The sequence below is a fragment of the Pelophylax lessonae genome, assembly GCF_965119305.1.
Source record: "Pelophylax lessonae genome assembly, chromosome: 5".
Taxonomy (NCBI): domain Eukaryota; kingdom Metazoa; phylum Chordata; class Amphibia; order Anura; family Ranidae; genus Pelophylax; species Pelophylax lessonae.
Window position 1 is genome coordinate 71,966,706 of NC_138772.1, and position 26,277 is coordinate 71,992,982.

The 26,277-nt window shown below is 43.3% G+C and overlaps 1 protein-coding gene across 6 annotated transcripts in view; it reads left to right on the top strand.

The window, feature by feature from the left end:
* The window catches only part of MLLT10 (MLLT10 histone lysine methyltransferase DOT1L cofactor), a 366,688-nt gene that overhangs the window by 106,179 nt on the left and 234,232 nt on the right, over nucleotides 1-26,277 (top strand). For all 6 annotated transcript variants that reach the window (XM_082257831.1, XM_082257826.1, XM_082257829.1 and 3 more), the window contains 2 exons: nucleotides 13,951-14,054; nucleotides 16,658-16,751. In XM_082257831.1, the coding sequence (XP_082113957.1) occupies nucleotides 13,951-14,054; nucleotides 16,658-16,751 (198 nt within the window). The remainder of the gene's footprint in view (nucleotides 1-13,950; nucleotides 14,055-16,657; nucleotides 16,752-26,277) is intronic.

Sequence of the window (26,277 nt, forward strand, 5' to 3'; positions counted from 1 at the left end):
CATGCAAATTTCTTTCCTTCAACCTGGAGAGGAAGATGCCCCCCTCTCCCTTTTTGCCCGCACAGGTCCCAAGTGGCTGCGGGACCATTCCCAAAGGTCAGCGCAGCTTCGCACATGTGGAAAGGGAAGCTGGCTGTGAAGCAGCAAGAGACCTGAAGACTGAAGGAAGAACTTGCTTGGATGGGGACTGCACTGGACCCTTGGACAAGTAAATCTCCTTTTATTAAAAGTCAGCAGTTACAGTATTTGTAGATGCTGACATTTAATTTTTTGTTACTAGGGTGAAGATCCTCTTTAAGTGCAGTCTTAGCCGCCACTCAGAAATTTTCTGTTTAGGTAATGTTATTACTCCAATACAGTAAAATGTGGATGTTATGTGTTATGACTATGCACAGAAATTTTGGCGACCAATAATGGTGTTATCAGCATTTTATCGATAATAGAAAAAGGTGCCAATAATGGCGCTGAAAATGCACATGATTTAGCTGAGATTTTACCACAATTTTTCTGTTTATGGTGTATTTTTCATAGGTCATGTGACTCAAAAACTGCATCAAAAACGTAACACGGGTGCGTTATTGATGCATTCTTGCTGCGTTTTCAATGAATTTCAACGGGGAGGTACTTTTTTTATTTTATTTAACTGACTGAAAATGCAGCAAGCAGGATTTTTAACACCATAACAGAAGCGCAACGGACCAGTGTGAAGACATACATAGAATTTTAAGGGATACCTTTTTCTTGGGCTTTTCTTGCGCTAAAAGTGGCAATAATGGCTATATAATAATATTATATAATATATATATATATTTTTTTAAATGTCATTTCTCTTTTGTTCATTGAGGGACACAGCTTTCATCTTCATGACTGTATGGTTATGCTTCCCTCTATAGTAGTAGGACACAAAGCAGAGCAAAGCTTAAGAAACGCCTATAGGCCAGTCCTTGGGGGTATACACCCACTTCCTGCTATAGGTATTCAGTTTTTTTTTTTCTACCTAGTCAGGAGTAAGGACCTCCCTGACTTGCTCTTTGGTCCTAGCTATTTTTTCTTTTTAAATGGAATTTTTCCTTTTTTTTTGTTCCTGTGAAAATCTAATATCAACTGCCGGCCAGCAAGGGCGTGCAGACCGCAGCTCTGCGCTACATCCACCGCAACATTACCCCACTGGATGGGCGCTGGCCTGCAAGTTCAATGTCTCGCGAGGGCGCATAGAAACTGTCTTCAGTCTTAGTTGGAGCGTTTCCTCCTGGCCGACAGCACCCACATTACGATAGAGCGGTGTTCTGTCCGGAGCGGTGCCCACCCTGTTCCTGTTGTGGTAAGTAGCTGTCTCCCCTCTACCCCTGGCGGCTTTTGGGGTAGACGTGGGTCCCTCCCTGGGATGTTCGGCTCCCCGGTTCCCCACCTTCCCAATCACGTCTCCCCCTCCCCCCAGCTCGGTGGGCTCCTTGAGGGGGATGGGCCTGGTAGGGGGTGCCTGTTGGGCCCCCCTCCCTGTTGGGACCATTTTTTCCAGCCGTGGGACCCCCGGGAGCTGCGTGGCACCACCATTTTCTTGTAGCCTGGTTTGTTACAGATCGGCAGCCATGTTTGTGTAGCCTTGGCAGCCCTTTTCCTATAGTTTCCCATTGAAAATAGCGGCAGCCATGATTTTGGAGCTCAGGCGGTGATTTGGCAGTGGGAAGTCTTCGGCCTCTATTGCGAATAGCCAGACATGCCTTTTACTAATCGCCTTGTGCTATACAGAAGCTTGCTGTAAGCGGTCCGGTGGTGGTGAGTGCCTGGGGCTCCCTCTCCCTCTTGCTGCTATACAGGGGTAGTGCTGTGCTGGGCCTTGTGGGGTGGACAGCGTGGTGAGGTGTCCCTTACAGTGTGTTTTTTCACTTGTGGTGCAGATTCCTCCTCAATCCATGGAGTCACTGAAACACGTTTCACCACCTGATCCACTCTCAGAGAATGCCTGGCCCTCCGGGGCCCCAGAACTGGCTGCACTGACGGCAGTCCTGGAGTCCTTGGTGTCTAAAGTAGATTCGGTCCTGGGCAAACAGGCTACCAAATAGCGCCCCCCGCTTTAACCTGCTTCCTCTGTCTCTTTAGATCCAGGGTCTGAATCGGCCGCCGCGGATGCTATTTACCCTTCATGGTAGGCGTCCACGCACCCCGCGTTCCCAGGTAGTGAGGACGATTTCTCTGTTCCTCTAACTGCACATGAAAAGGCGCTAGTGGATGCACTGATTGTATCGGTGCGGGAAACCTTACATTTGGAAGATGCGACTAATGCAGCATCAGAGGCGCGGGTCACCTTTGGCACCAACAAGGCCTCCAAAGTGGCAAGGGTGTTTCCCCTTTCCCGCCTTCTTTGATGATATGGTCTGAAAACAGTGGGGGTCCCCAAAATGCACCTTTGCAATCCTTAAGCATTTTGCAATGCAATACCCTTATGAGGAGTCCCTTCTTAAAAAATGGACGGTACCTCCTGTAGTGGACTCTCCGGTTTCCAGGTTGAATAAAGCCACGGTAAATTCCGGTAGAAGAGTCTCCAGTCTTCTCTGATCCGGCTGATAGGAGGTCGGAGGCCTTGACCTGCCATATGTTCACTGTGGCTGGGTCGGCACTTAGGCCGGTGTTTACCATCACCCTGGTGTCACAAGCTATAACTGAATGGGCAAACGTTTTACGCTGGGATCTGGAGGAAATACAGCTCCCTTCTGAGTTTGTAGAGCTGGCGGATCAATTGGTCCAAGGGCTACAGTTCGTCTGTGTCGCCTCTTTGGATGCCGCTGCCTTGGTTTCTAGACTCTCTGTCTCTGTGATGGTCCTGCGGTGCATGATCATGCTGAAATGCTGGTCAGCGGACCAGGCTTTTAAGAACGCCTTGTCCGATCTTCCATTCGTGGGAGATCACCTGTTTGGAACTTCCCTGGATGACATCATCCTCACAGGGGGAAAGAGTACTATTCTTTCTCAGGCTTCCAAGGGTAAGGAGTTCCATTGCAGACGGGGACCCTCCTTTTCTGCTCACAAGCGGCCTTTTCGTTTCTCAGGACAAGGGATCAAAACCCTTCAGGGCATCCAATGGGGGTTCCAAGAAGTTTGGTCGGGCAAACCAAGAGCGGGGTTTGCCAGGCCTGCAGACAAAACCTCCTACACATGAAGGGCGCCCTCACCCGTATCAGGGGTGGGAGGGGACGTCTTCCCTGTTTTCCTGACCCGTGGACCTTCCTAATTCAGGACAAGTGGGTCCACTAAGCCGTTCCATCCGGCTACAAGATCGAGTTTCAATCATACCCACCAGCAGGGTCCTTTCCTTCCAACTTGCATTTACCTCTGGGTCACATACAGGATCTCTATGGGGCAGTGCAAGACTTGTCTCAAGGAGTGATTTGTCCCAGTTCCGATTTCTGAACGCTTTCAAGGTTTCTATTCAAACCTGTTTACAGTTCCCAGGAAAGAGGGCAAGGTGCGTCCAAATCTGGAACTCAAGGCGCTGAACTGCTTTGTGCAGGTACAGAAGTTTCATATGGAGTCCATTCGCACGGTGGTAGCATCCCTACATCAGGGGGACTTTCTCGCATCCATCAACATAAAGGACGCTTACCTTCACATCCCCAATTGAAACGCCCATCAGCGCTTTCTCTGCTTAGCCATGGGCGAGGAGCATCGACAATTTGTGGCATTACCCTTCGGTCTCGCCTCCGCTCCTCTGGTCTTCACAAAAGTGTTTGCCCGGTTCTAGCATTACTGCGTCAGTGGGGGATCGGGATACTGGGGTACCTTCGACTGCCCTGTGGGCCAACTTGGAAATCACTCTGCAAATGCTGAGGGAGTTTGGTTGGATTCTGAATCTTCAGAAGTCTGCTGTGGTCCCGTCCACGAGCCTGGAATATTTGGGACTGACTCTGGACTCAGCCAGAGTGTTTCTTTCTCTGGCAAAACTTCAGATGTTGCAGGAGGCGATTCGGCTTATGCTGTTCAGCAGAGGGTCATCTCTTCGGACTTGCATGTGGGTGCTGGGCCTGATGGTGTCTACCTTTTTTGAGACGGTTCCATTTGCACAGTTCCACTCGAGATCTCTGCAAAAAGATTATGGTGAAGTGGAAGAAGGATCCCCAGTCTCTCGATCCCCAATCTCTGAACAATCTGATCAGGTTGAGCTGGAGAACAAGGGGGTCCCTGGTTTGGTGGCTTCATTCTCCTTCACTACTTCAGGGAAAATTCTTTCTTCCCCTATACTGGATGGCTGTCACCACGGACGCCAGACTATCCGGGTGGGGAGGCGGCCTCTGCACGGATTGTGCTCAGGGGGTCTGGACTCCAGGCTACCAATTTAATGTACTGGAGCTCCGAGCGATCAGGCTTTGCCTGGATCATTGGACAGCTCGTCTCCAGGGTTGTCTGGTACGGATTCAATTGGACAATGCCACAGGCGTGGCCTATGCAATCACCAAGGAGACACAAGAAGTGTGCTGGCGGCTCGGAAAGTAGCCGACATTCTCAGGTGGCCAGAACAATTGTTCCAGCCCTCTCTGCTGTACACATTCCAGGGGTGGAAAATTGGCAGGCGGACTATCTCATTCGACAGGCATTTGACTAGGGAGAATTGTTACTTCATCCGGAGGTGTTCAGTCAGTTGTGTCTTCGGTGGGGGACTCCCAAGGTGGACCAGTTGGCCTCTCGTCTCAACAGGAAAGTCCAGAGGTTTGTGGCACGGTCTCGGGACCCTCTAGCCGAAGCCACAGATGCCCTAGTGGCTTTTCTTGAGTCATTATCGTTTTGATATATGCCTTTTCCCTTCTCAAGCTTTTGTCGCGACTCCTGCGCAGGATTGAGGCAGAAGGGATTCCAGTCGTTCTAATGGCGCCAGACTGGCCTCGCCATTCGTGGTACGCCTACGGCTGGTCGCTGATGTACATTGGAGCCTCTCTCTCAGGGAAGATCTGCTGTCTCAAGGACTGATCTTCCATTCTGCTTTACAGTCGCTGGCTTTGACAGCCTGGCTGTTTAAAAGCCAAGTGCTGGAGGATCGAGGGTTGTCTAATTTAGTAATTCCTATGCTTTTAAAGGCTAGAAAATCTACTTCCAGGAAAATTTACCATCGTACTTGGAAGACGTACATTGTGTGGTGTGAGTCTCTAGGAGCTCACCCTCCTTTTCGGAGACTCTGATCTTGGCTTTCCTCCAGCGAGGGGTCGAGCAACCTTTGACCTGGAGTACCATCAAGGGTCGGGTTTCGGCCTTGACGATTTTTCTTTCAACATCTATTGACCCCACACTCCTTGGTGCGTACTTTTTTTCCAGGGAAGACACTTGGCTTCCCTGGTGCAGTCTCCATTGCTGCTGTGGGACCTCAGTTTGGTGTTGACAGTTCTTCAGAAATCTTGCTTTGAAAATAGTCGGGAGATTCCCCCTGCTTACATTATCCCAGAATGTGGCCTTTTTGGTGGCTATTACTTTGGCGTGCAGGGTGTCTGATCTGGTGGCTTTGTCTTGCCGTTCACCTTATCCAGTTGTTTACAGGGATAAGGTGGTTCTTCGGTCATGTCCAACGTTCCTTCCTATGGTCGTCTCCGATTTTCATCTGAATGAAGAAATTGTGTTGCCTTCCCTGTGTGCTAAGCCTGAGCATCCTAAGGAAGTTTCCTTGCATTCCCTGGCTGTGGTTCGGGCAATCGGGGTGTACCTGGCAGCTACAGAGTCATTTTGAAAGTCGGACTCACTGTTTGTCCTCACGGATGGGACAAGGGGCTAGCTGCTTCTGCTGTGATTATTTCCAGATGGATCAGGCAGACTGTGATTCAGGCTTATTCTATTAAGAGTCAGCTTTCTCTTTTACCTGTCAGGGCACACTTTACTTGGGTGCTTAGTGCTTCCTGAGCCTTCTGTCCTCAGGCGTCAGTGGTGCAGGTTTGCAAAGCGGCCACTTGGTCGTCTATGCACACATTCACAAAGTTTTATAAAGTGGATGTGTTGGCATCTGCGGATGCTCAAGCCTTTCCCTGCCTAGTGTCCTACTCCTGTAGGGGGCAGCATAACCCTACGGTCATGAAGATGAAGAACTGTGTCTTGACAATGAACATCAGAGAAGTGGATTTTAGGGTAAGTCAAAAATCCTATTTTTAGCTTTCGACCAAGGCTATCCTGCAGTTTTGGTCTCTGCACCAAAATTTCCATTCGGTGCCCCTTCTAGTTACGGTACATTTTTCTCACCCGTCACATTATCGAATATTCTCAGACCGGTTTTCGGTTTTGCTGTATGGTGGCATAACCAGATTAGAAGGAATTTTTTTATTTTCTCCTAGAACTTTCAAACTCTGTGCCACTGCCCCACACCTTACCTGCATTTTGGGATTCTGCAAATGATTGCCACATTGGTGATTCTGCTTGTATAGGCTGTAAATGAACATGATATGTGCGGAGCGGTATCTGTAAAGTAAATAATGAAATGGTATTATTTTGCAGCTTGAACAAGGCTTTAATTTTATCCCCGATGCCCATCAATTTCTGTCTGTGTCGGTGTCTGCTCTGGATTACCGTTCCCATGAGTGACTGTGACAAATAAGACAGCGCCTAATCCTTTCTTTTCCCCTTTCATACTAAAGAAAAATCTTGTATTTCCTATCGATCTGGCCGCCACATAATTGTGTGAGCATGCACATATGTGCTTATTGCATGAAAGATCTCACGCTAAAGCCGTTTATTAAAATTCCATATGCTGGAGCCACTGTTTCTCGGCCCTCTAGTCTTATTGCTGCTAATCTGAAGCCGGAGCAGACAGCAACAGGAAATGAGGGAATCTTGACTGCAGACACGGAAGAGCCTTCTCTCCCCTTTGATGTGTGCAAGAAAATGCATGGATTGTCATTGACAAATAAACCTGCCCAAATCACAGGCACAGACATCAGACACAAAGAATTCACCTCCCTACAAATAAACTGAGGGACTTTGGAGTGGGGACAGAACAATAGAGAAATATGGAGAGGCTTTTAACCCTTAAAGAGCCTTGTACTGTGTGTGATTCAAGGTGCTGCCTGCACCAGCTAGCCACGATGCTTTAAGCTGGCTATAAACAGATCGAAATTTGTCTGATTCAACATAAAGCAGACAAATTTTGATCCAGCTATGGGCACACTGGTTGTACCATAACCATAAAGGATTCTTATTAACTCACATTTGGTCTGTTAAACATACCAAACCAGTGTTATGTTATATAATCACAGCACTACCTGCATGGAGTTTGCATATTCTCCCTGTGCCTTGGGTTTCCTCTGGCTACTCTGGTTTCCTCAGACACTACAAAGACTTGCTGGTAGGTCAATTGCCTCCTGTCTAAATTGGCTGTAGTATGTGTACTGTATTTAAAAATGTGAGTTTGGGACCTTGGATTGTAAGCTCCTTGAGAGCAGGGACTGATGTGAATGTACAATAAACACTTTGAAAACACATCAGATCTCAATGGGGAAAATATGTTGGATATCTATACTGATATGTACTGGGTAATGTGTTAAGATCGAAAGAATGCCACATCCTTTGATGGAAATGAAAATGATCAACCTACAAAGGGCTGAATTCAAAGACGCCCCAAAAATCAGAGTGAAAAATAATGCAGCAGGCTAGTCCATTTTGCTTAAGTGAGCACAGGGCCCACTTGAGGACGTCAGGCCACCCTCATGAAGTCTGTTTCTGATTGTTTGGTTAGAGACATTCAGTGCCCACCTTTTTTCCTCCTTTCACAAAGGAGCAGATACCGGTCCTGCTGATGGGTTAAGGACCTTCTACGGCCCTGTTCAGCTCTCCTAGACGTAACTGCCTGTCTCCTGGAATCTCCTCCATGCTCTTAAGACTGTGCTAGGGGACACAGCAAACCTTCTGGCAATGGCACGTATTGATGTGCCATCCTGGAGGAGTTGGAATGCCTGTGCAACCTCTATAGGGTCCAGGTATCCCCTTATGCTACCAGTAGTGACACTGACCCTAGAAAAATACAAAACTATTGATAAAAAGTCTGAAAAGATGAGTAGGAAAAAAAATGTCTGTTGCCTCCACCGGTAAAACCATTCCCGTTTTTGGAGGTCTTCTCATTGTTGCCTACCATCTGGGCTCTGTCCTGTGTAAATTCATGACGATCGCCGGGTGTCGGCTGTAATCCATTGCCTGGCACCAAGTGATCAATATCTGCTGTGTTATATCACAATGCGGCCGGGTCGCCAGGATAGGCGCACACACCCTCTGCCCAGAAGTGTCAGTTAACAAACTAGGTATTTAATCTGGCGCAGCTGTGTCGCCTTGCTGCCGTAAATGTAAGTTATACGGTCGACAAGCGGTTAAAAGAGAAGTTTGGCCAAAGTGAACTTACTTTTGTTATCCTGTGATACAGATACAGCTGATGGTAGGCTATTGCCCGCTATCAGCTGATGTGGCAGAGCCGCTCTAGGATCTAGAAGGATCCCATCAATATTGTCTGGAACCACCCAGCTGCCTGATTGACAGCTGCCTCTGCCACATGGATATGAGAAGCCTGCTCCTACCCCAGCCTGACACTCCTGTATGCACTGTAGGAGCACAGCTGAGCGGGCTTTTCTCTCAAAGCAGACCAAGAAATGAGCGATCAGCAATCATGTGCTCTTGTCTTATAGCTGACGAAAGACAACTGCAGCATTACACTGATGCTGCGGCATAGAGGTAAAAGTATGTTTGTTTTTATATTTTTGTACAAACCCCAAACTTCTCATTTTTAAAGTAGACCTAAACCAGCAACAAAATGACCAGTTTTGGGCCACCAGGATCTTTTTGCTGTAATGTGGAAGCATGTACAGCCTGTTATGGCGGACTTTCCAGACACAGCGACCCCCCTGCAGCGCTGCAAAGCCAGCGCTTCCCTCCATCTCAGTCACTTCCATCTTCAACCAGTCTTCTTCCGGGTTTTGTCATCTTGATTGGTTGCACTGGGGTGACGTCAGTCCCAAGCACATGTACACGCAGGGGAGTTGCTTTTTGCCAACACCGTACACTGAGCTGTGTGTATGTAAACAAAAAATAAAAAATAAAAGTCCTGATCGGCAGGAAAAAAACATCTATAGCAGAAGAGATGTACAAAGTCCTAAAATAAAAACCTGCTTGTTAACACTTTATACACAACATATTTTACTGTGGCTTTACGTTTATTTTTATACACTCTCTATATTATTGTTATGCAAAAAAATAATAGTCTGCCATGCCAGCCATTAGAACATCACAGTCACTTTTCATAACCATGCTAAAAGATTGATGCCCCCTGGTCACAGTTTCCAGGACAGCCATTCTTATAATGGGCTCAGCAGTTCCTGTGTGCTGTTAGCATTCCTGATGCCGGCAGGCACACTTTAGGAGGGAGAAGGGTATTTTGGCAATCGTTAAGGTAAGGCAATTCCACTAAATAAGAAATCAAGCTCTTAAATTCCCCCATTTCAGGTCAGGCTGATGCCCGTGTTGATTGCCATTTACCAAACAAACGTGGGAAAATCTCCAGCACACATTTGGAGCGTACAAGTGATTTCTGTCTCATAAAAGGCTAGACCTAGAGGCCTCGAGAAGGGGAAGGGTACATGTAAACGAGGCCTACAATGAAGGCATAGACCTGCGGAGAGGATGGCTGCTAAGCATGACTGCCTCTGCCAGCACCCGAGGGGTTAAAGCCTTTCTGGCCAGTGAAACCTGCTTCCTAGAAGAAGGTTGGAGGTGTCCTCTTCCCGTGGGAATGGAGGCACTCTTTGCCCTCTTTGCATGGTGCACAACCATCCTAACAACGTAACTTCCAAATCATCGGCATGAACGAGCCACTTCCTCCCCAGCCGATTCACTTGACTGGCTGGTTGGATTTATTTCTTGTAAGCAGTTTTGTCTCCACATGACCAGAAAGCCACAATATTTCATTGTTTTATTCTCCCCTATCCAATCACAGCAAATCTAGTTTGTGACTGTCCCAATCCTTCTTAAGTAGATTTGGATGATGGAAAAGCAGGAAACCTGCATGTTTAGTGTTTTGTTGAAATAGAACTCCGGGCAGCTGCATTTTTGTGACATATAGGGCTAGGAGAGATGGCACTCACAGGGTGTACTCTCACTGGGGCCCGAGCACATTTCACCTGTGACCGCTCCATACTGTATCCAGCCAAAATTCTGCATACTGTGACTTAAACTGGTTGTAAAATAAATGTTTTTTTGTTTTATTAAAAAAAAAAAATGTTCATACTCAGCTACTGGGGTCCCCAGACGGTGCTCCGAGCTCATCCTCTCTTGCTGAAGCCCCCCAATAGGAAACAAATTCCCTTGGGGACACTCTCTGCCAAGCCCAGCTGCTGTGTCCATTGAGGCTAGGTTCACATCTGTGTGGGTGCTGCCACTGCAGGACCTGCAAAAAAACCCGCAGCTGCAACCACCCACACAGCGAAACGTGGGATCTTAATGGCACGGAGCCCGCGTTCCCGTGCGGGCTGTGAGTTTAAAAATCGTGCAGGGACTTCTTGCTTGTCGCAAGGCACTGAAGCCTATTCAAACACAGACAGCGGGACTCAACTCCACCCCCCCCCCCCCATTCCCTCTTCACTGAAGTTGATTTGCAGGAGTCAAAGGCTGGATCGTGATGGGATTCGGGTAAATAGAAGAGGGAAGAGGGGGCTAGTCTGTGTCACAGGGGGATTTTTACCTTAATGCAAAGAACCACTTTAAAGAGGTGGATTCAATTGCAACGACCGCCATGTTATTCTCTAGGATCTCTGCTAAAAAAAAGTATATATAATGTTTTGGGGTTCGAAGTCATTTTGTAACAAAAAATACAGATTTTTAACTTGTAAGCAACAAGTATCAGAAAAAGGCTTAGTCTGTAACCACTTGCCGACCGCCAGCAGTACATATGCGGCAGGTTAGCTTTGTCCCTCGAAACTACGTAACTGTACATCGCTTCACGGGAGGGCTAGTTGGGGCGTGCGCGCGCGACCATTCGCCATAGGGGGAGCCAATCAGCGGGTCCGGGCGGCATTAATTGCCATCGGGCACCCGCGATCGCTCCTTGTGGAGACAGAATGGCGGTCTGCAGTTGTAAACACGGCAGACCACTGTTCTGTCAGTGATGAACACAGGGATCCTTTGTTCCTCTTATTTAGGAACACAGGTCTCTGTGTTCGTTCAATAAATACAACCCCCACACAGTTAGAAAGCACCCCTAGGGACACATTTAACCCTTTGAATGCCCCTGGTGTTAACCCCTTTCCTGCAAGTGTCATTAGTACAGTAACAGTGCATATTTTTAGCACTGATTACTGTAGTAGTGTCATTGGTCCCCCCCAAAAGTGTAAAAAATGTTAGGTGTCTGATCATAAAAATGACATAAATGTTTCCCCTAGTTTGTAGATGTGATAACTTTTGCGCAAACCAATCAATATACACTTATTGGGTTTTTTTATACCAAACATATGTAGCAGAATACAAAGTGGCCTAAAATGAAAAAAATTAGAATTTTGAATTTATTTATTGGAAATGTTATATAGCAGAAAGTAAAAAATACTGTTTTTTTTTCAGAATTGTTGCTCTTTTTTTGTTTAAAGTGCAAAAAATAAACGCACAGGTGATCAAATACCACCAAAAGAAATCTCTATGTGTGGGGAAAAAAGGACATAAATTTTATTAGGGTACAGCGTCGCACGACTGTGCAATTGTCAGTTAAAGTAACACAGTGCCGTATCGCAAAAAAAAATGGGGGGTCCAGAAGTGGTTAAGGTGATTTTAAAGACTCATTATTTTTGACATTTATTATTTTATTTTATGGATTACAGTAGTGGAATTAAACTTCTCTTCCATTTTATCATTATTATTATTATTTATTTATTTTTTTTTAAATAATCATAAATGGAAATTATAGTGTATTTCCAGGAAACAGTGTTTACCTTTTTAAAACAGTGCTAAATCCATATATATATATATATATATATATATATATATATATATATATATATATATATATATATATATATATATATATTTATATATATATAATGCAGTTTACTCATTCTTAGATGTGTTTGTTGCAGTTCCCCCCCCCCCCCCCCCTTTATTGTCACCTGTTGATTCTGCCATTAAAGCCCCGTACACACGCACAGATTGTTGGCCAACCGATCGGCCGTCTTTTGTCCAGTGTTGTTTGTTGGTTGAAATGTGCTCTAGACTTGCACTGGACTTTTGTTGGCCAACAAAAAACAACTTCAGAAGTGATGTCATGTTCTGGTTTACTTTCCGTGTGTTTTTTCTTCTCTGAGCATGCCCAGTCTTGCTCATCTGATTTTTGTCTGCCGAAATCTGTACTGACTGAGGAACAATCAGCCGTTCTTTGTTGGCCAACAAAAATTTTATAGCATGCACACCAGATTTTTTTCGGCCGAAAATTCGCAGTTGGTTGTCGGAAGCATCATACTAACAAGCCTACAATCGGCAGATCGGACGTTGGCCAACAATTTACGGCCAACAATCTGTGCGTGTGTACGGGGCTTTAGTCTATTTAACTTCCCTCAACAGACCAAGCTGTCCAGCAGAGGTAGCAGTTAGTGCCAGTTCACACTAGCGCAATGCCAGACATCACATGTGATTCGCACTGCATTACTGTGTAGATCACTTACCATATCTGTGCGATGCAAATTCAGCCATTTTCATTGCATTTAGGTCCAAATGATGCAGGACCCTTTTTTTTGGTCCTCACTGGAATCGGTCACATTCACACCCATGTGATCCGATTCCTCCACAATTTGACAGTTCTCACTGCGATCTGCTAACAGATCTGGGGGTGTCATTAACTTTCTTTTGACCTCCGCAGCGGTTTGCACAGGACAGTGTGAAACTGTCTGTGTGTCCTGTGCGATGCGGAAACCAGCACTGGAATTGAGCTGATTCCCGCATCATAGTGTGAATCGGCACTTACAGGAATGAGACAACCATTTACCACTGACAGGGGTGCTTACAGTGATCAGCTTTTATTTATTTATTTATTTATTTAAAACCTTTTTCCCAAAGGCTTATCTTATATCAAAAATAAAGAGGTTACTAAAGTTATGAAACTTCTCGTATGACAGACTAAAAAATTGGAAGTGATGTCGTGCTTTAGTGTATTTGTATTGTATTTTCAGACAACAACTGTACTTATTAAACTAAAATTGTACAATCTGGTATCATACAAGAAAAATTTTTGTGCTTGTCCCATTGAATAATTTTGCATAAATTGACGTGATTGGCTCTCGAAAGCTGTGTACTAACGATCAGATTATCGTATGCTCGCTATGAAAGCGGTACGAAATAGTATGAAAACAGATCACGCAATGGTGTTACAGTGGAGATTGTCAAAATCGATATATCCTGGTTGCAATATAACTATATCGTATCATAGTTAGTGTACATAACCATCTTGCCTGAGAGGATTAAATAGTGGCCTGGTAAACTGCAATATATTAAATGTTTGTTTTTAGGTTCAAGACCACTTTAAAGCCTCACTCTAGGGTGATAATAAAGCCCCCCCCCCCCCCACCTCCATATTGCACGCAACGCAATGCATATGGTTTAGAGGGGCCCTAAAGCCCAACTCTGTTGCTAAACTAGCCATGCAGTGGGGGGATTCCTAATTGTATGGGAGGATGTTTCATTATTTGCCCAGAGTTAGACTTTTATTCCGATTTTTTTTTTTTTATTTCTTTAGTGTGGCTCTGCACCACTTTTATATTTAAATGGACCTTACTAGTTGCAGCAGGTGAGGCAAACTGGGACTTTTCGGAATGAGTGGCAAAACACTGTAACGCGCGTGTGTTAGCATGCACTTGTATCAGTCAATCCCTAATGAAGGTGGTGTCTGTGTGTGGTGGGGGTGGGGTGGTCTTTGCAGTTTTTCACATTTATTATGTGAAAAAGTTAAAGTCTGATGATTTTTTTTTCTAGACTTGCTATATTTGTGATGAACAAGGGAGAGAGAGCAAAGCTGCTACTGGGGCTTGTATGACCTGCAATAAACATGGATGTCGACAAGCCTTTCATGTCACTTGGTAAGTTGTTTGATGTTACTATCTACATAAACCAGGGATCTTCAAACTACGACCCTCCAGATGTTGCGGTACTACAGGTCTCATGAGGCATTGTAAAACTCTGACATTCACAGACCTGACTAGGCATGATGGGAATGTAGTTCCTGAACAACTGGATGGTCATAGTTTGGGGACCCTTGACATAAACTTTGCTCATATGGTCTTCTGAGGAGTAAAGCCTGGTACACACTGTTTGTTTTTTTTCTGTTTAATCTAGCAGGTTGAACGAAAAAAAAAAAAAAAAAACGCTCTGGTTGGAGCCGCTTAACGATCCGACGTGAGTACATCAATCTGCCCCGCTGAGCTGTTGTGTTCTGACAGAACACTCAGATTTAATCGAGAACTGGCCTGCCGCTGGTTTTCAGGCATGCTCGTCTGACAAAAGCCGGTGAAACGGCCAGCTTCTGTCAGGCCGGCTGGCATACACACAAGGCTGCAGGTTGGCCAGTTTTTATTGAACTGGCTGATGTCGGCCAGCATTTAGCCCATGTGTACGGGGCGTAACAGAGTTTACTTGTGGATGGTTACGCTATAACAATGTACACCTCTCTCCTAGATGTAAGAACTCATTGGCTAAATAGTGGGGATGTTGGGAAAATGTTCTGAGTTGGGTGGAAGGAACTGGTAGATAGATCTCCTTCACATTTCTTGCTGTGGCACAACCTGATGTGGTCAGTTTCAAGGTTTAAAGCACAAATTCAGTTTTTGGTCTTGTGTCATGCCCTAGTGGGTAGGAAGCAGTGATGTTTTTGAATTTTTCTTTTAAATTTTAAGGTGAGATTAAGGGTACATTCCTGAGAGTGTACATACCAGAGAGCTTTTAGCATGTGAGAACCCCAGCAGGGGTTCCCCGCAATTAGCTGAGAGAGGATGGCCCTTTGAAAACATTAGGAAGCTGCTGACTCCCGCAGCTTATCATTGCTCCTTTCATGCAATCACCTGCGAGTGATTGGCCCTGGACTTGTGAGCAAACACACGCAAGTGGCTGCCATTAGCTGTGGGAACTACAGATTCCCATTCCCTTCAATGGGGCTGCCTCCCGCAGCTAATCACTGGGAACCCTCGGGTACATTCGCAAGTATGAGGGTGCCCTAAGTGTTTGGAGAAATTAAAGTTTAATTCAGGTAATAAGATTGTATTTTGGTGCGCCGTTGAGGGATTAAGTATTAGGCCTCATACAGATTTAAATGTAACCTAATACACCTTGCCAGCATGCCTCATTGCATGCATGCTTTAGCATACCATAACACACAGATGTGAACCTTTTGCCAAAGGCAGGTCCTTTTTTAAATTTTATATATATATATATATATATATATATATATATATAATATATGTATGTACTGCCATCCCATTTCAACTCATTTAGCTGCTTTAACACGTGAAAGAAAACATGTTAAAGCGGCACGTGGTGTAAATGTGGACTGGTCAGCCAAAGGTTAGGGTAGAGGCAGAGAAGATATGATAGTGTGCATCATTATTCTTATCTCTAGTTTACACAGATTGATCACATCCCCACTTTTGGTACCGCTATGTTTTGTCATTGTCATGTGATAGTTTGTTTTTGGGGTTGTATTTGATGTGGGCAAAGTGAGATCACACAAATACTTACTGTATAGTATAACATTTATTTAAAGAAATGACAGATATACAGACAATATTAGAAAATATAATAAGAATACCTAACTAAAGATGCTGTTTTGCCACAGAGTTCCCCCCCCCCCCCTCACGACATGGCAGATGATCACAGACACTTGCATGATAGCAAGCTCTTAAGCCGAGGCTAAGATTTTAGATTTTGGGTGTGGTAATATAGGACTTGAATTTAAGAAAATTGCCAATCGTAAAGAAGAAAGTGGGCTCAGCCACATCCTGGTCAGTTAACAATAACATTCCTTTAGTATGAAGTCAGCTAAGGTAAAGCCATATTTATGTCCTTATATATCCCGTTAACCAAGATTTGGAGGTTTAGAGTTCATAAGTGGGCCACATTATTAAAAAGGAAATATTTAATATGCAATTTCCTCATCAGGTAGTAGTGCTTGCCTTTAACTTGTTTTCAATGCTCAGAATTGTAGAGCACTACCAGCACTGGGTTCTTGGCGCCAAAAACCACCAGAACACCAGTGGTGAGTCAAATCAGTGCTGTTGGGAGATAATTGTAGGTGTTAGCTACCGGAGTTTCATCTGGGTCATATTGATTCTAGAGAGTCTATTACAATGCAGAATACCTGTGTGAGCAGCCTCAGATGGAAGCTGCCATTTTCCAACTCTCAAGATGCCTACTAGTTTTGGGATCAGCATCACTTACAGTGAAGTTGAATTATTTCATGCTTGCTGCTGTGGAATTGGTACATAAACTGAACAGAGAAAGGCAGCTTGATTTTAGGTTTCTCGCAAAGGTTTTTCTTCTAATGGTGGCCTGGAGAAGGACATTTGGAAAACAAAACTCAGAGGAGCAACAAAGGTCCGTTATTTAATTCAGATATTAAAGGCCTGTTACACCAACATTACAGCTGGGAAATGAGTCATAGTACACACCTGATGCATGCTTCTTGTTTCAGTGCACAGTTTGCTGGCCTTCTTTGTGAAGAGGAAGGAAATGGAGCAGACAATGTCCAGTACTGCGGTTACTGCAAATACCACTATAGCAAACTGGTAAGGACTTGTGTGTGCAGGTGTGACTGCTCTTGTTTTATAAGTAAATGTTGTTTGCAGTGCACATACATGCTGTGCAGAGTTGAAACCGATCGCATGGGGACCACAAAAGTTTATGGACTTGTAGAAGGCTTCTGTTTAGGGCTCTGTGGTTTGAGAGTCATAGCATAAGGAGGGTACAAGAGCATCCTAGAGAAGTAATTATTAATCCCCGTACAAAACACTGCTGTGCACACAAACATAAAAGTCAGTGCAAGCTTTTTTTTTTTTCTTATTTAATTTTTTATTTTATTTTACATATCCACGATCTGTAGGCTTTTTTTTTTTTTTTTTTTTCATACGTGCACAGTGTTGTTCAGTAACCCAGGAAAGTCTGAAATTGATATGACTACATTCAGCTCTGGAAAAAAGAAATCGAGTTGGGTTGCATGCCATTATTTAGGAATGTACAGAAATGGTATATTGACATGGATCAAAATTGCTTTTAACAGAAGGTTTAACCCCCTTCATGACCAGGTAATTTTTAGCGATATGGCACTGCGTTACTTTAACTGACAATTGGGTTGTTTCTCAATGCTGTAACCAAATAAAGTTGGTCCCCCCACACACAAATAGAGCTTTCTTTTTGTGTTTTTCTTTTTTTTTCGGTATAAACAAAAAAGAGCAACCATTTTGAAAAAACAAAAAAAACAATATTGTTTACTTTCTGTTATAAAACACAGCCAATAAAAAATGTAAAAAAAAATCACCATTCTTCGTCAGCTTGGGGCAATTTGTATTCCGCTACATGTTTTTGGTAAGAAAGAAAAATCCCAATAAGCGTATATTAATTGATTTGTGCTAGGAATTGACCAATATCGATTTTCCAGGCCGATATTTGGTGCCTATTTTCTGCACATTTAAAGTTTTTATTTTTAAACTATCCTTTTAAATTTTTTTTGATCACTTTGATTGCTGTCGCAAGGAATTTAGACATCCTATGTGACAGTAATAAGCAGTGACAGGTACTCTTTATGGAGGGATCTGGGGTCTATAAGACCCCAAACATCTCCTCTGCACTTAAAAGCATTAAAAACGCCAAGTTTGGCTGTTTTGAATACTGTCATTTTTTTTAAAAAGCTGGCACCTTTAAGGCTTCAGTAACCGGAAATGGTCTCATGTCATCGCTTCCAGGTTATTACATCGGAGACCTAATCAAAGCCTATTCCAGCTTTGTTCAGATCTTCGGCCAGCCCGGTGGGATGGGAGACCCAGACGGGGGACGTCCCCTCCAGCTGCTTATTATTACATCCGAGCGGCTGCTTAGCCACATCGGTTGTTGTTACAAGAAAGCCGATCATCGGCTCTAAAAGAAGGTACCGGGGTGATGTCTGTAGCTGCAGGCATCAGCAAGTTTGTGGGCAATACCAATACTTCAAAAAAAATGAATAGCCGCCAAAAATAATCAGCCGATCCCTAGTTTGCGCAAAAGTTATAGCTTCTACAAACTATGGGATATTTTTATGGAACTTTTTTTTCTCTTTTACTAGTAATGGCGTCGATCAGTGACTTATAGCGGGATTGTGGCGGACAAATCAGACACTAAGTGACACTTTTTGGGGACCAGGGACACCATTGTCACAGAATGGCGATCTGCCTTGTTTACATAGGCAGACCGCCGTTCTGCCTCTGTCAGAAACATTCGGTGAGTTTGCCAGACCCACTCATTGGCTCTCGCTGTGTCCAATCACAGCGTGAGATAGTCGCAGAAGACATACATGCCTTCGCCTGTAGTAGCTGCTACCCCTCAGTACACATATGTGGGGCAATCGGCAAGCGGTTAAAGCATATAGTCCATCTGCTCTAGCATGCGGACTATATCCCTACAGATTGGGCTCCCTGTGACCCTCTCAATCCCCTGTGGTGGCCTTGTTTGGCATATGGGTGAACTAAGCAAGGAACAAGGCAAATGATTGTTAGATATAAACTAATAATTAGAGATGCACCTAAATTTAGGACCCTGAAACATATCAGGCCTAAAATGGTGTCTGCATTTTGCCGATAAGAGAAAAAGGTGCCGATAATGACACTGAAAACTAATTTGCGGTAGTTTTACTGCGATTTTACGACCATTTTACAAAGATTTCCTGTGCTTATATTATAGTTTGTTTTTTTGTAGGTCATGTGACTCAAAAACCACATAAAAAAACATAACACGGGTGCGTTATTGATGCATTCTTGCTGCATTTTCAATGCATTTCAATGAGGAGGTGTGTTTTTTGGTGCAGTTTTTTTAACTGACCAAAAACGCAGCAAGCAAGATTTTTAACACCACAACGGAAGCGCAACAAACCAGTGTGAAGGCCTACATAGATTTTAAAGTGCTAAGGGTACCAAAAATGGGTGACCATAAATTCATAGTCATTTAAATTCATGATATTATAAAGTATATACAATTATATATAAAAATATAAATATTTTTTATAAACTGTCGTTTTCAGCCATGTGCATCCAGCATTTTCGGTTTTGGCACCAAAAATTTCCATTCTGTGCACCTCTACTAATAATTTATATCAACAAAAGATGCATACATACACCAACACAATCTTTAATGAACATTGAACAGGCTTAAACATAAAAAGTGAAGATTTGTTTGTTTAAGTATAAGTAAAAGCAATACTTTTTTAGTTTTTCAAGAGTGGATAGGGATTGGAATGATTGTCATGTTTTATTGCTGTTTGTGCCCCGTTATGAAGATTCTCTCCCTCTATTTGTCCTGTTTACTGTTATCGAAAATAAAAGAAAATCCCACATTTTTCATTGTCCCCAGGAAAGTAACAGAAGGGAACTCTCCCAATGGGGGACACGAATTCTGGTGACCTGGGGGTCCCCAAGGAAATCTAATTTTGCAGGGATTTCCTCTCACTTCCTGTTTGGATTTGGGACAGGAATTGAAGTGAAATCTTCACAATGGGACACAGATGGTGAAAATACATCTGACGGGTTATAACCCTCCCTTGCTGTATCCAAAATGAAAAAAAAAAATGTCATGCCTATAGTTCAACTTTATTGTGCCTAAGAAGTACCACAAAAAGTTTACCTTTTTTGTCCTGAATTCTTCCTAAAATATAGCCGTAAACTTCCGGTACCTAGGCAATCCAGGTTTATCAGCGGTAAAGCGGTGTATATGCATCGTGACATTATCTAAAACCCTGCTGCCTCTGACTGCCAGTCTAAAGAGGTTTGGAGTGAGATATGGTGAAATCTCTACTGTGCTGCTCACTGTTCTCCTTGCTGGAGAGGAAGGAATACCTGCAGGACAAGCAAGGATCTCCCCGCTTTTGCTTCACTTAATGTATTGATGTGTGTTACTCCACCTCTTCTGCTGCTTCTTGAATATTATCTGACTAGTCATCAGCAGGGCAGCTCTGACATGAGAAAGGAAAGCCTTGTCCTCTGACAAATTGTCTACTTCTATACAGAGAGGAGAACAAGGCGTGGTAAGTCCACAATGAGGAGAAATATCAGCTGCAGGGAGATAATACCGGGAGACAAGACCTTTGACATTTGATTGCTTTTTTTAGGCACAGCTTTCACAGTTCAAGTCCATTCCACCATCTGCAAGACAGGTTGCCAGCCACCTTTACGTTTCTTGAGGTCAGATGGTTGCCAGCAGTGCATTCATGACCTGCCAACCAGAAGATTGTTCTTTTAAACAGTCATCATACAAAAATGGTGGGCGGCAATAGTCCTTTTCTCTTGAAGGAAAAGGATTTCCCATATTTTTTTTTTTATTTTTTTTTGTATTTTAACGGAACAGGTTTGTCACAATAGTTGAGGATTGCTATTTGAGTATAGAACTACTTTAAAGTGCGTTGCATTCCTTGCCCTTTTATTATTATTACTTATGTGTGTGCCCTGTACATTCCTCAAGTAGTTATTATGATGCACTTAGCTTACAGGAGAGCTGACATAGAAGTAGAAATGCTGTTTGCAACAACTCGGTTCAACATTTATGTAATTTCTGTCCTGTACACTTATGGATCTAGGGTAAATTTGCATCATTGACAGATAAAATAATGGAATAAGGATAATTTCTCAGACCATTTTAGGCTTATTTAACGTCTCTGTGCAGCTTTAAAAATCATTCATTCTTTTATATCTTTAAAGAAACTTGTGACGGTAGGAATATGGCATCTGCTGTTTCTGACAAGCTATAGTGCTGTCTGTCTGACCCTGACTGCACTATCCAGGAAGACTGTGACCTGGAACATGCACATGGCAGTCCTGGAAACCTTAATCACTTAAAGGAGAACCCATAATAATGTTCTTTAGCAAGGAACATCGACTCCACATTAACAATTATGCTACCACCATTACTGTGTGCTGTAAACTGACTCCAGCATTTCTCCTGTTTCTTTTTGCTGGAGGCTGCCATTTTGCTGAAGCCCAGAGCTCCAGCAGTAAATCATTATGCGGAACTAAACCCATTAATTTAACGTTTTCAAAAAACTGTTACATTCCTGGAATACCTGGGTTGCTAACTGTCAACATTTGTTTGTGTTTTCAACCAAACTGTCAAACCATCAAATGACTGGTGTCATAGTTACATAGTAGGTGAGGTTGAATAAAGACAATAGTCCATCCAGTTCAACCTGTGTAGGTGTGTGTGGCCGTAATCATCTCACATACCTCTGAATGTTCTGATCCTTGAGATGTAGGTCTAAGAGTCTTTTGAAAGCCACCATACTTCCCGCAGAAACCACCTCTTGTGGTAGAGAATTCCACAATCTTGTAGCTCTAACAGTAAAGAACCCCCTGTTGCCTGAGGTTAAAACGCTTCTCCTCTAATCGCAATGAATGCCCTCGAGTCCTCATGCATTCCCTACAACTGAATAGCTTTTTTTCTATGCAGAGATCATCATTGAGATATTTATAAATTGCTATCATGTCCCCTCTCAGGCGTCTCTTCTCCAGGTAGAATAAATCAAACGATTGCAGACGCTCTTCATAGTTAAGGTCCTCCAATCCCCTAATCCGTTTAGTTGCCCTTCTCTGGATCCTCTCCAGCTCCAGCACATCCCTCCTGAGGACTGGCGACCAGAACTGGACAGAATACTCCAGATGCGGTCGGACCAGAGTTTTATAAAGTGGAAGGATTATAGTCTTATCTCTGGAATACATCCCTTTCTTTATGCATGCTAATATTCTGCTGGCTTTGGCAGCTGCCGCTTGACATTGTATGCTATTGCCTAATCTATCATCTACCAAGACTCCCAGATCCTTCTCCATTTTTGATTTCCCCCAAGGGTTCCCCCCCTAACGTGTATTGTGCTTTTATGTTTTTAGTCCCCAAGTGCAAAACCTTACACTTCTCCACATTAAACCTCATTTGCCATGTCGTAGCCCACTCTATAATTTTGTCCAGGTCATTCTGTAAGATATCTGCTTCATGCTGTGCAGTTATTGCCCTGCCCAATTTTGTGTCATCTGCAAAAACTGATATAGAACTACTAATCCCGTCCTCAATGCTGTTTATGAATAAATTGAACAAGGTTGGTCCTAGGACTGAGCCTTGGGGGACCCCACTTACCACCTCAGACCAGTCTGAGTATGCGCTGTTTATTACCACCCTTTGGACACGCCCTTTTAGCCAATTCCGTATCCAAGAGCAAACCCTGCGGTCGATACCTGGAGACCTTATTTTATAAATTAGGCGCTTGTGGGGAACTGTATCAAACGCCTTGGCGAAATCCAGGTACACCACATCCACTGGTCTGCCCCTATCTAGCTTACAGCTCACCTCCTCGTAGAATGTTAAGAGATTGGTTTGACAAGAATGCCCATTTGTAAACCCGTGCTGATTACTGCTGATGATGTTGTTGTCTTTAGCAAACTCTACGATATAGTCCCTTATCATCCCCTCCAGAAGTTTATACACTATCGATGTCAGACTGACAGTCTGTCATAACTGATCATATGTGCAGCACCATGATAGTTGCAGATCAAACAGAAGCATCTTCCTTGGCTGTAAAGGATAGGAGTTTTTAATTCTGCTTTAAGGATGTCAGCAGATCAGCCTCTACAAACTTGGCAGTGCCTAAAAGTAGAGCATGTGCAGAGCAAGATGAGACAGTGTATCACTGGATATTAATGGATTTTTTAAAGCGGTTGTAAACCCGAAAAACCTGCAAGACAAAGGCATAATGAGCTAGTATGCATCGCATACTAGCTCATTATGTATTACTTACCTTAGAACGAAGCCCCGACACGGACCCCCGGACACCGCTGTGGGCGCTGCCATGATCCCTCGGCGTCTCTTCCGGTTTCGGCGGCTCCGGCGCTGTGATTGGCCGGAGCCACGATTACGTCCCGGCAAAGAAAGCTGAAGGTCCCCCCTCGCGTGAGCAGCTGCATGCATTGCAAATATCTCCTAAACCGCGCCGGTTTAGGAGATCTTAATTGTACCTACAGGTAAGCCTTATTATAGGCTTACCTGTAGTTTAAAAGTGTCAAAAAGCAGGATACTACCGCTTTAACTGCATACGCTTATTGTTCATGCTTTACATAGCTACTTATACCTGTAAACTGGGCCAGCATTAAGTGATCTAGCAGGACTTAAAGTTGAACTTTAGTCAGAAAATTTAAGTCCTGCTAGATCACTTTAGGCTGGCCCCTTTTGCAGGTATAGCTATGTAAAACATTAAAGATCAGTGCCTGTCCAGTAATACACTGTCTTCTGATCTGCACATGCTCAGTTGCTCTCCATTTTTAGGCACTGCTGAGTTTGTAGAGGCCAATCTGCTGACAGCCTTAAAGCAGAATTAAACCCTTCTATATTTTAAAGCCAAGGAAGCTGCTTCAGTTTGATCGGCAACCGCCATGGTGCTGCACATGTGATCAGTTATGACACCAGCCATTTGATGGTTTGACAGTTTGGTTGAGGACACCAGCAAAATTAGTCAGTTAGCAATCCCGGCATTCCAGGAATGTAACTGTTTTTTGAAACTGTTAAATCGTATGGTTTAGTTCTACTTTATGATTTACTGCTGTTCAGGGGCTCTGGACTTCAGCAAAATGGCAGCCTCTGGCATAATTATTAATGTGGAATGTATATTCTTTGCTAAAGAACATTATTTTTTTTATCAAGTTGTTATGGGTAAAGTTCTGCTTTATTCTTCTGAATAAAGTTCCACTTTAAGAGTTTTTTTAAAAAGTTACCTTTCCAGCATGTGCCAGGAATGTAACTGTAACATTGGATGTGCTCTCAACCAAACTGTCAAACAATCAAATGGCTGGTGTCAGATCACATGTGCAGCACTGGGGCAGTTAAAGATCAAACCGAGGCCAAGCAAAGCAATGCAGCGGCTGCTGTGCACTGCGATCAAGCTGAGATCAGCGCAGTGATGAAATGAAGTACTGAGCTAAGCAGATCACATGGTTTTCCTTTTTTTTTTTTAACTGATTTTATAGCGATGTCACACAGACATCCCATAAAGTTCAATCCAGTGCCTCACACTGCTCTGCGCTGAAACAAAATTATTGCATGCATCACATTTTTTTCTCTCGGACAGCGATTGATGTGTGGATGGTGGAGTCTTAGTTTGGCTGAAGGAAAAAAACAACGTATGACCAGTTTTAAGAAAAGGTGATGGGAAGGGGTGAGCAATGAAAGCAGACCTGTTGCTTAGCCCTAAATTGCTTGAAGATTGGGAAATGCTAATTTTTGTTACTCTGGTTTTTCAACTATTAATGTCTTTGCTTTTGATCAGTAAATTTATTCTGTCTCTGACTAATCATTCTTGTCTATTTGTGTCCTGTGAATATGCCTTATGCTGCTTGTTCAGCAAACCTGTACAAATCCAGTAGTAGTTCTGTTTACTAGAAAAAAAAATATTTTCTCAAAATGCCAATTGTGCCTTACTATTTGTTTTGGTTTTCTTATCATAGATACTATTTTTTTCTGTTTGAGAATTTTTAGTAGTTGTCTAAAGAAAGTGTACAAAATCTATGTGCTTTTCATACCAGTCATATGAAGCTTTTATATAAAATTTTATAGCAGGTTTGCTACATATTTGAGATCAGCGAGAATGAGGAGGGTTGAAAATCACTATTGGTAATGCTAAAGTAAATGTTAACCCTCATCGTCTCAAACAACCCAATTAGTTTAACATAGAAATTGAAAGGCAAAACATTTGTGTTGTAGATATAGATATAAAAAACATTATATATACCTTTCTCTTACGTCCTCTGACAGACGCAGCCACTTCATAGTTTACTCACAAATGGGTAATGTGCCCTCTACAGGACAAAGACTAGGCAGCAAACTTTGTGAGGAAACTATGTAGTGGCTGCATCTGTCAGAGGATTCAGAGAAAATAATTTTACAGTAAGTTCTTACAAAAATTATATTCCCCCTTTTTTTAAAAAAAACCAAGTGATCACATAATCCCTGTTCTCTGCTGTGTAAGGAGCTCAAAGAGCTGAAGGAAGAGAAACAGCAGTACAGTGGTCTTCCCAGTAAATGACTGTGCAGGGAGGGTGTGTCAGGACAGGTCTGATCATTGGAGGAGAGCAGGCTGAGTTCCCAGCACAGCTAGAGAACTGACCATGCTTAGTGTGGTCAGTTTTTAATAGGAAAGCAGAGGGACTGGAAGGAACACAAAGGATTTTACACATAGGGAGAAACACAAAGAGAACAGGATATTTTCTCATACAGGTACATGGTACAGCAGCCACATATCAGAAATATTAAATGTTGGGTTTACAACTTTAATCTTTTCCTCTTCCACTAGGAAGCTACTGATTGCGCCTTTTTTAATTTTTGTTCATGAATGACCAAAATGCTTAAAGTGGACTAAAGGCCAGCACTACGGAAAACCAGTATTTCTGTTTTGAGTGAACACTGGTGGGTCCCACTTTGGCCATTTGCATCACTTGGGGAATTCAGTTAATAGATTCGCTCCAGTAGTTTGTGTCTCTGCATCCTTCAACAAGACTATAAGAAAGATGTCAGACGCTCTTTACAAAATGGCCTACTTGATCATTCTACATTGTAGTGAGTTCATCAAAAGGCCATGACCCCATAATTCAGTTGTGTAATGTCTATGGCATTTTGAAAATGAGCAATCTCACTTTTTTATTTTTTTTTTTTCAAATAGGCAACTTTTACTTTTACTTTTACAATTTTTTGACCAACTCTTCGGACTAGTTGAAGTGGGCTTTTAAAACCTAAGGTTTATCTTTGAATAAAATTCACTATGTGGTCAAGGGCCCCCAATAGTGTGGGTCACAGTTTGCACGAGCATGAGAGCCTATTCATGGAAAGAAGTCCCTAAGGTTCCCAGTACTGGTGAGATTTTCAGTGTGGGCAGTGTGCCATTAGGATGCATGGTACCCACATTTCTCTGTGTGGGTGGTTGTAGCCGGTATTTGTGCAGCTGCACCACCTGCATAGACGTTGTCCTAGCCTAAAAAAAAAAAAAAATCTTTTTTTTTTTTTTTGGGAAATCGCTTTATTCAATTCTAAAAATAAGGTAACAAAATA